General features: G+C 45.4%; 2 protein-coding genes across 2 annotated transcripts; both read right to left on the minus strand.

The window, feature by feature from the left end:
* Positions 1 to 2,286: 2,286 nt before the first annotated feature.
* T265_06321 (hypothetical protein) lies at positions 2,287 to 2,898 on the minus strand (the record flags this gene model as incomplete). The annotated part of the gene is made up of 1 exon (XM_009171554.1): positions 2,287 to 2,898. One exon carries the CDS (start codon positions 2,872 to 2,874, stop codon positions 2,287 to 2,289), a length of 588 nt encoding a protein of 195 aa, XP_009169818.1.
* Positions 2,899 to 5,450: 2,552 nt separating this feature from the next.
* T265_06322 (hypothetical protein) lies at positions 5,451 to 8,188 on the minus strand (the record flags this gene model as incomplete). Its single annotated transcript, XM_009171555.1, has 2 exons — positions 5,451 to 5,767; positions 8,095 to 8,188. 2 exons carry the CDS (start codon positions 8,186 to 8,188, stop codon positions 5,451 to 5,453), a joined length of 411 nt encoding a protein of 136 aa, XP_009169819.1.
* Between the last annotated feature and the right edge of the window lie 2,706 nt (positions 8,189 to 10,894).

Here is a 10,894-nt window from a genome sequence, read left to right on the forward strand (position 1 = left end):
TTCAAGAAGGTCCCTGTGACAGTAGCACCCATGGAATATGAGTAGACAAACATTTCTGGGTCCTAATTTACGTGCTAGGTTTGATGGTAATTGTGTCACAAAACCGTACGGTTTACTTTTTTGTACCACCAGAGGAGTAATTCTTTACGTGCAAAGAACAGGTGAGGCATAAGTGACCAGAATCCTTCGTTTGTGCCTTTGAGAGTATCCGTACCGAATTCAAGTAGTTTGAATGCTATTTAAATCATATTGACTAGTGTAGTAGCTAAGAAAAGGCAATCAGCTCAGGTGGCCTTCAGCGTTCACGAACTAGCCAGTCAGAAAGACACAAGCATACGTAATAATTCGTGTCAACATTGGAACAGTCAGCATTCTACGAGCTATCCCAATTAGTCCAGTTCGTGTCTGGACGCGTAGGCTGTTTGAGCCTGAGAGAGTTAGATCTGCATGTTTCTGTTGTCTACCGCTGATCGACCCTGTCAGCACACCAGTCAGCTGTTGGGCTTCGATTCGATTGATGTCCTTTAGCAGCTCATCCTTTACCTATTTTCTGTCAAGGGATTGTTAATCTCTAATAATCATAATTGTGCTCGTTTCAACAAGGTCGGTTGACTTGTTTTCAAAGAGCGGACTAGAAATTCCATCAAAATAGCTGTTGCAGAATCATGCATTCCGGAACAGGTTCACTATCGAAATCACGGACTGGGCTACAGACTGGCCTATTAAGCAATCTGACTGTTCTGCATAAAAAGTGTGCGGTAAACATCTCAGATTTCCTGGAATATCCCGTATTCGAAGCTGATTGGCGACAGACTCTATTGGTAAATAGAAGATTTTGTGCAATTGTAAGTCTCGCTACTCGTGAGTAGTCAGATGTTTATCTGAATTGTCCAGCGCAAAGGCTGTCAAATAAGCCAGTCACGAGCTCGGAATGCCTAAGGTTCGATTGGAACTGTAAAGCTTCGTCAAGCACTCGTACAACATGCTATCATATTGTAAACAAAACACATTTCCGACTAACAGAAGTAGAGCAACGCTAACGAATGTCTTTTAACGATTTGCGAAACCCCCTATCCCTTCAAACTGAAAAAATGTCCATAATTGTCTACCAACTAACCGGCAGACTAGGTAGATCTCACACGGCGCTCGTGTAACACAGCCAAAAGGTATTCTAGTCCACTACAACACACTGCATCTGCAAGATATGGCGGTGTTCTTTCTGTCCGAATCGCCTGAATGGGTTGCTGGAGAACGACTGTAGAAGGCTAGCACTAAGTCCCTTTCCCACTCACTCCAATTCTTTTTTCAAATACATTATAGCCGTAAGCCAGTGAGGCATCAGTGTTGTAAATTGATGTAATGCTGTCGACTGAGCTTCGAAACTCGGAAAACGTGAGTGCTATTCTGGCACTTCAGCGAATTTCGTAAACGATAGTCACTCAACAAGCACGCCTACGCAGGTGAAAAATAGACCCCACATCACGTACGGACATTTTTCCAGCGATAATGCGGTAGAACTCTAATGGAGTAGAGGACCTAGCCACGGGATTTTTGGCTAGACAATGTTGATAAATAGAAAAGATGCATCAGATGGTCACGTAACGATACTCGGGGTAGATCCGCATACACTGATTGATAGAGGCGGTAATACGATAAAGAATAATCAACGAAAGAACCGGGCTCTGAAAATTGCCCGTCACTCCAAGTTTGGAAAAAAGGGTCAACAAGACTAAATTTAAAGAAAAATGCCAAACAACGCTAAGTAATTTTCTCGCGTTGCTCTTCTCGGATAACAGCAAAGTGATCGATCCTGAACACCGTATGCATGATATGTTACCCAGCGTTCTGTTATGACCGTATCGAATAGCACACAAGACATTTGGCTGATCACCTAGCCACCTCATCGGAGCTTCTTACGTTGAAGCTGAGAAACTGCTCCTGCGCGGAAGCCTACGCAGCCTCAACGAGCCCCCCTTGGTAGCTAATCCCATTATCAAGTCAGCAGCAGACATTGAGACCGCAACAATAGTGAGCAGCAGAGTTACCCGGAATTTAGTGGTCATAAGCATAGAGGAACAGACACCCAACTCCACTCGAGAGTACTCATACGAAAACACCTGACCTACACATATTCCTACGGTCGACATTCCAATTCATTAACGGACAAACGAACTTAATTTCATAAAGGCAACACCATGTATATTTGGTACATATACCGGTTATTCAATACAAGAAGTTAACGATAATTTGAGCAATATTACATCTGGCAGGAAAAAAACCGTACTTTCATGTAGTGTGAGTCCGGAAGGCATCTTCATCCGGAGAAGTGTTAAACCTCCGTGATGGACAGGAATAGGAACAATCTGTCCTGGATGTGGGGGCTTGGGAACTGAGGAACCGCCGTAGCATAAGCGGACTGGACGGGGGAAGACTAGGGGAACGGGTCACATGCTCTGGAGACTCGGGATCTAAATTGAACTGGTCGAACCTGGAAAGCCAATCAGGGGAAAGTTCAGGTTGCTCAGGGCGGTACGGTGATGGAAAATAGGAAGAATCCATACGTCCCAATGAATGGGCAGGTGGCTGAGAATAAAATCCGCTGGAGGCTGTTGATGCTCCTAACCGACTGTCCGACAAAAAGTCTTTTTGCTTGTAGTCATCATTTGCGAAGTATCTGATAAAGGATTTGTTCTCATCACGAAAGGTTATGCCCGGGCTGTCCAGCAGCTTAGAAATGCAGGAATTCGAGCCATCCGAATACGCGCTTTCGTTGTCGTTCGAGTTTCCTGCAGGATGTCGTCTGCGCCTTCCTGGCGGTGGCCAGTTCGCCTCATCTTCTGAGGAGGAAGCGTCGCTCCACCGCGTAGTGAACATGCTGAGGTAAGGCAACCGCGTCAACCAGACTGCGTGCCACCCGAGGTGCCGCCACTTATATGTACCGCGCGCGCGTAGATTGGACAATTAGGCGAACCACTCTGACGCCGACACACCCACAAGCGCGCGCACACACGCTACTGCCTGTTCTGTCACGATTGGTGTACCGCCAGTCGACCAAACGTCGTCGACCAGACTACTGGCTGTCTGTAGGTCAGCGTCACGTGCTTTCAGCGCTCTCTAATCTGTATGGCTGGTAAGCCTCTCTAACCTTGACGGCGATTGGGTGAATTGGGCCAGACACAAGAAGCGTCAGTCTATCCGGCCAGGTCATCGAATCTGCGTGACGCGGCAGCAGCAGCCAGCTGGAGTCGTCACCTGTGCTCACCGACCAGCAGTCGCGTTTTTCGGTGTTCTAACGGACGGTTATTGTTGTGGGAAAACAGCATTAAATGATACCACAAATAAAATGAACCAATTAGTACACTGGAATACCGTTTACCACTAGTCACCGGCTATTAACTGGAACGAATTAACCCTTCAAATCATTGGAAGAGTCATGCAAAATTCTGAAGTCGTTTTGTTGTCTCCCGATTATTTTTTTCCGAATTCCCCTGCATTCCCCTGGGGTCGCACATACGAGCAGGTTGGTCAATTGAGTCTGCTGAAACGACTCAGGCGCTCGAACAACCTCACCATAAACCTTAGTTCACAGGCGCTTCCGCACACGGCCATCTATGCCGGTTTCTGAGTTAACCGCACCTAACTGACTTCATATCTTGGCAACAAATAGGAATGAGACAGCTATTAACGAGGGACTCAGTCGATCTCATTGAGTGGAGTCTGGCGCCGTTGCCAACTTTGTATTCCAACGAAGATTTGTCTCCGCACACGGTTACGTTATGATGCATCCTCCCAATGGGTGAAGTGAAGATCTCAAGAAATGGAAATTCTGTTCCGTGCAACTTCAAGTTGTATCATCTGTCTCCTTGCAAAGGGCTCTCTAGCTTTGGGAGGTTCTTCTGGGAGAAGGTACCGCCATGGCGGGATGACCATATTTGTCTCAACTGGGTTTGTACGTGTGTTGCACACCGCAACTGCTACTTAAAGAATAAATCGTTCACTCCCTCTCTACACTGAAACCAGGTCACCTGTAAACCTGTTTATGAAAACTTGAAATCCTAATGTATTCTGTCCGAATCTTTCTAGCGACGTAACGTAGGGAAGACATATCTTCGATGCATAATTGCTTTCGGCGGTTATCGCATCCAGTTTGTCACTCCAGCGAACTGCGCCCCTCGATTAATGAGCAAAACTGCAAACCTCTAAGAGAGCATGAACAAAGCTTGTCAACTTTGGTCCAACTACCAGCACCACTCTGATGAGGGTCTAAGGTTACCAAATTTGGCCTAGTTTTACTAGTCAACGCCAAGGACACTTCAAACGATTGTGAGCTCACTCGATCGATGATGACTTAGTTCTAGGTTTGGTGATCCATCTAGATGGCGTGGGTCCTCGGAAGAGCAAATCATGAGAAACAACATGTTCCTTACCCACAAAGGTCCTGATCCCGCATAACCGGAGGAGAGTTATGGGGTGCTGTTCGACGAAATGAGGGACTGTATTCCACCANTACCCACAAAGTCCTGATCCCGCATAACCGGAGGAGAGTTATGGGGTGCTGTTCGACGAAATTAGGGACTGTATTCCACCAACCTTAGAGCACCGAACCTTGCTGAATTCGCGCAACTCCACATTCAGTTTCCTCAAGTAGAATGTGTGCGTGTCGAATAGCGTACGCTGGGACACACTGGTAAATGTGCTTGTTCTTCGAAAGCTTCCTGCCAAATATCATGGCGCCATGCAACTTTATCGCAGGTTAATTCCCGGCAGAATAACTCCATCTTTATCTATTGGTTGTCAAAAATAGGTCCCATGTTTGAGAAAGATTATTCTGATTGTCTAAACCTGGAAAGATTCCAACGTGCTGACTACTCAGGTGAGTTTCATCCTGTTTGAAGCCCCTACCCTGTACTTTACTGATGTCCATGACCGTGGGGTAGAAGGCAGACAATCCTCCTGTTGCTGGACAACATTTGATTACAAAATGACAACTTTGGTTCACCATGGAAATCCTGCATACAACCAGACAGTGAAGGAGAACGGCACAGTGTTCGCTTCCGCCAAACATCAGTTTCACGAGCAACCGGACATTTAGAGATTCATTTATCAAGTGCGATTGACAAAAGGAATAGCAATAGATTCTGTAAAAAGTAGCGAACCTGATCTACCGTAGATTCAGCTGTCACAAAACAACTGATATGCTCACTCCCCCTCCAAACGGGACCTCCAATCCGCCACCTTGACCCGGCGCCGTGGGTGATCCGTAGCGAAGCGGGGGAGGGGAGATTGCTGTGCTTGGTTTGTACCAAGTATGCAACAGAAATCGATCGCCGCATCATTCGGAATGCCGATAAAGACTGCTGGGTTCAGCGAAGTTTGCGGAAATTCTCCACCAATTTAACTCATGCAAATCTTGCAAGCGTAACCTTTATATGCTCGAATCACAAGACATATTAATTACCTGATCTGGTATATGAAATACGAGGCTGAGGTATTTTGGGGGCGATCTGGTGCACTCGTTCTCTCTTCCTTTGTGAATGTCTCAATTTTTGGAGTGCAATGCCTGAATGAGTGTTTGGAATGACTGTAGTAAACCAGCACCAATTCCCTTCCCCGTCCACCTTTGTTCTTTTCTTCACAATAAGGCTTTCAGTTACATCATGGTTATACGGTAGCGAAGCATCGGTGTTGAACACTGATGTCATGCTGTCGATGATGATGGCGATGATGATGATGATGATGATGATGATGATGATGATGATGATGATGACTGAAAATCACCGAACAATCGGAGCAGGCGATTTACATACTTCAGAATTCTTCTCTGCTGGCACTTTTAACTGAATCTAAGCGCACTCGAAGCTGTTACACCTCATAGTAAGTATTCCCACAGAATATACGGCAAAGCTCCGATCCCCGATAAGCCTGGTCTCTAGTTTTCAGGTCAAACCGAGTAACGAGCAACATAGACCATTCCAGTGACCGGATCTGGCATGCAGTCTGAAACCACAGAAACGTATCCACTGTAATGTGATCATTCAGCTAGTCCCCAGTGCCACGTTCTCTCCACCTCTTAGGTAGGTTGGTGGGGCAGACCAAACACCGTGCCAATTAGGTCACGTGAACTCGCCTGGAAGTGATGCTGAGCAGAAAGTAGTGCACTGATACGCAAAACTGGCATCAAGTGAATGAAGACTTAAAACGATATTTCATCGGACGGATAATTTACTGGACGCGAAATCATTAGTTGGAATTGTGAGGGAAGGTCATCATCGATCACTTGTTATCGTAAGGAAGAGGTCCGCGCACAAACAGGAAACGGAGTAAACAATCCATGCATAAAGGTTGGTTTGGGCGATCACATCAATAGTGGTCCCATTTCATCCAATCATATGTTTGTTCCCAATAGTAAAATGCCTGGCATTTCTCCGTATTTAGATGGATTCGGTTGGTTCACTGTGATCTAGCTTCCCAAAAGGGAAGAAGTCTATGGTAGACACTATTTCAAGCGTCTTTTTTGGAAAGACGAACGAATTGGAATGTGTGTGATCGTCCTGAAGGCAAAAAATCGATGAAAGTGGATGACAGATTGGATGTGCCCAATCTTGGTCAGACTTCCGATTATCTGACGACCACTCGATGTGTACTACAGTCCGCGTTGGTCGATACGGCATGTCCTGATGTCATGACGGCCTGTCGTATTAGGTTCAGCACAGCGGGACCTAAAACATGGAGTGAAACGTTCACCTCACTTTGGCATGCTGACCAAGCTGGACAGGTGATTTGATGGTGTACTGTTCCTAATGGTGAGTAGATGCTTTCTCCTCCTGTTGTAGAGCTTAACTGGAAGACGACTTCGTCCAGAAGACTACATCTCCTGGGGTCATCCACCATTAGGAGCAGAGGCCTAAATCATTCTAGTTGGGATTGTGTTCCATTATCCACTGTGTTCGAATGCTTATAGTACAAGGCTTCGTTGTGTTGGTAAAATTATGCACTTAGCGGCGCTTGACGCTACACTACCTTTCCTCAGTAAGGAAAGAAGGGTCTTGCCGTGTCTTTCTCGCTTCTGTCCATCAGCGGCCCATTGGTACTGATTTCTAGTACAGTAAGAAAATGTGTTTTGAACCAGAAGCGCTCTATTTCTTTGGATATGGTAGTTCGTCTGCAGTTACACACCATTTAGACCAACCAACCTTGCGCAGTGTAGCGCAAAACGAGCTCGATTCAAATATCGCGGAGTGCACTCAGTTACCTGATTTAAACAACCATGAAAGATCTAGAAATAAGGGAACTACTCACAAGGTTGCTGAAAACTTTTCGACAGCCCACGACCGGTTTCGCCTAACTGATGAGCCCCAAGAAGTGGGCTGGGATCTGTGAAAGTGAAGCGTGCAAATCTCTTTGTCCTCGGTGTCCGTGAACACAGTCACTGTAGCACGGAAAGCTTCTCTTGGGATTGGGTGAATGAGAAACCCAGCCGAGTCAACGTTTGTTTTACTGAGCTGAATAATGTTAGTTTGTTTGTACTATCATGAGACCAAAGCCCAATCAGATGGTTTTGTACTATCATAGGTATATAATGACTGAGGCATACCGAATGTAACATTCTTTTATATCTGACAGAAGTGACATACATATATATCACCAGGGCTCTTGAAAGGGACTCTTTTTGAGTAACCGATTCGAGCAACTCCAGTGCAGCTCCTGAGCACGACGAAAAGGTATGTGAGAAGATCAAATAGACCGATAGCCGCCTCTTGATTTGACTGATTGAGGTGGAATGTAATGCGTGCTCAGAATAACACGCGGTAATTGAGCGTTCATCACAATATAGTACGCAAGTTTGGTGGGAACTCGGGGACTGCGCCTACCTGATGAACCCCAAGGATGGCAAAACCGATGATGGGCTGTGTAGATTTTTCACCAGGCTTACAAGTAGCAGTGAAGCACGTGATACTGTGACATCGTAGATGTCACACACAACCCAAGTGGCGTCTATCAAGAAGTTCGCCGTAATGCTATGACGTCTAATTCATGTTGGAACTGCCAGCCAAAATAGATTACGAATAGCCTTCAAGGTCACAACAAACGCACTTGGACGTGTGTACGTGTCGCCATCAGCGCCAGACACCGCATTTTCCAAAACTAGAAAGCTACCGATTTTTTTCTCCTGTCTACTACAGAACATGGAAATTTCCTTTCTGAATTCTGTTCACTCGCTGTTGCATGTTTTGACATTTGTTTGTCTGAGGTAGACATGAGTACGAAGCAGTGTGTTTGACTCCTGATGATCGAAGGAAACGCTGAATAAGAGAGTGACTGGATACATTACAAACGAGAGATTCAGCTGGTCAGTTCTAGGTGAGTCTCTCGCAAAAACCAAATTAGTTTGCGAATGAGTGTATATTTGCTAATTTCGTGCAATTTGGTTGCAAGTAGAACATAACATGGACGGAAACTCGGGGACTGCGCCTAACTGATGAGCCCAAAGTGGAAGGGCGAAACCGGTCGTGGGCTGTCGACGAATTTTCAGCGACCTTATGAGTAGCGTGCATTATGAATATACATGTCTCGCGATATCTCGAATATCGTAGGGAATGATAAATGAAGCTGCCTGGCGCAGCATATTCACTTGCCCGCAAGCGTCACAACCGAGAGATTCAGTTGGGTTCCAGGTGGGTCTCTCGCAAAATCAAATTTGCTTGCAAATGAGTGTATTTCGTTAATTTCGTGCAATTTGGTTTCAAGTAGAACATGAGGTTGAATCATTGAAAGTTGGAGGCTGATTATTGTGTTACAATTCGCTACCAGCATCAAAAAACAGTGTGGCCTTCTCCGCACTTTTGAACAGGCCACCTGAGGATAATTGAAACGTGGTTCCCGACCTTTATCGCGCGTTTTATTCCCGGTGCCAGTCAGATGCTTTTGTCATACGTCAAAAGTTAAAAATGGTGTTGATGCACAAGGACACTGTTACTCATGTCTTGACAGTGGTGTATGTTCCGTAGTGTGGTTGTGGGCTGAATAAAAACTTATGCGTGCGGTATGACTACTCATTACTACTGTTCATCTGTGTCACCCCTCTGATGCTAGGCTGCCATGTAACTTCAAGGAGATATTGCTTGATTCTAGGCAGGAGAAATGGAGAAACCGCGAAAATTCCGATTACTCGTTTCACACTGAATCGTCGTCAGCTCAATTCCTCACTAAGGGGCCGATCGATAACGTAAGTCTCATGCTCTGTGGATTTCTTTGCTAGTCCCCATCCAATTGCGACTGGACTTTCAATAGAGCCGAAGGAAACCTTTCGGAATCGGATAAGTAACAGTGTATATAGCCTCTCTGAGTTGGCAGAGGAGTATGAAGAAGATCACGAAACGCTTGGGTGCCGTCGGTGCTACTTGTCTTCCAGAATGGGGACCGCGTGATCCTAACTGTGTCTGGTTAGGAACACTACAAGATATGGCTGCCAACCGATGTCAGTGGCGTTCTTGTTGTCAGTTTGATGATGATGATGATTGGGATGATGATGATTCGGATGGTGATGATGACGATGATTGGGATGATGATGATGATGATGATGATGATGATGATGATGATGATGATGATGATGATGATGATGATGATGATGATTGGGATGATGATGATGATGATGATGATGATGATGATGATGTTGATGATGGTACAGCCTCCTCCAAATGGAATAACTCGTGTTATTTTACTGAAAGGGTGGAAAACCTCATGATTGATTGGCTGATGACAAAAAATGTTTACGCTGACCAGTGCCTAATTAGCCAAATGTCTATTGCGGCACGGAACGGCATGTGAGCTGCTATGAAGACTTTGTTGATGTTTCGTTTCTTCCGTCTGGCACTAACTCCTCGAACTAAGCCGATCGGAGCCCGGTTTACCAGAGAGTTGTTTCAATCAGCGGAAATAAGTCATTATCGTGGGATAGATAAAAGACGTGTGGAGCCATCCCAACTGACTGGGATGCTTCCCGAATCGGGGTATCATTTCCTTTAACCGATGACATCTGAGTGAACTGGAGATTTTGGTCTTCTGGAAGAGTGCATCAAATCCGACGATGGCATTTTTAGCTAGCTGACCACCTAACTGGTGGATGATTGGAACTGTTGATCTTGTCACATACTGAAGAATGTATGGTGATAATCTTGCGCTGGTCTATTTTACAGGTCACTTTCAAAGTTAACAAACTTCCAGTGGACGCCACGCCAGCAATGTGAACATCATCATAGGGGATTTCGATCTCAACAGGTTGAAATTCATGTATATTTTCCTATAAAAACTAAAATTTCCGGTACTGTGTTGAGGAACGTTGTCTCCCTGCATGCCCAGTTTTGACAATCGTGGATCACAGCATTTTTTTCTGGCGCAAAAGCGAACTATCAACATCATCATCCAGTACTCTTCAGGAATCTCATTCAACGTAGACTAATCTTAACCTTGGAAGTCACACGAGGGATACTACTACTAAGCCGTCAAACAGAGAATAGACGAATCACTGTGAACTCAAATATACATATGCGAGATGGGGCAGAGTCCGAAGTAGCTCATTTTGTGGCGACAAGTAGGTGTCCAATCCAAGGACTCTGTCACTTCGTTTTCATTGCGTGCTTATGTCTCGACTTTTCAAGTTCCAGTCTCTTCTACATCGATTTTTCGCTGAATATGAAACAGCTCCGGTGAGGAAGTCATTCCTCAACCGAGTATGCTGCACAAAGGTCGCCTTGGTTGACGAAACAAGGTTACTGAAAACTCTTCAATGACTCATGATAAGTTTTTTGTCGCTCTTGGATAGACGTACATTGTGCTGTGCGGTCAGGTGAACCTCAACTTTTGCGCAGATGGCGGAGAGAACAGCAAGCAACTC

Source organism: Opisthorchis viverrini, assembly GCF_000715545.1.
Source record: "Opisthorchis viverrini unplaced genomic scaffold opera_v5_125, whole genome shotgun sequence".
Taxonomy (NCBI): Eukaryota; Metazoa; Platyhelminthes; class Trematoda; order Opisthorchiida; family Opisthorchiidae; genus Opisthorchis; species Opisthorchis viverrini.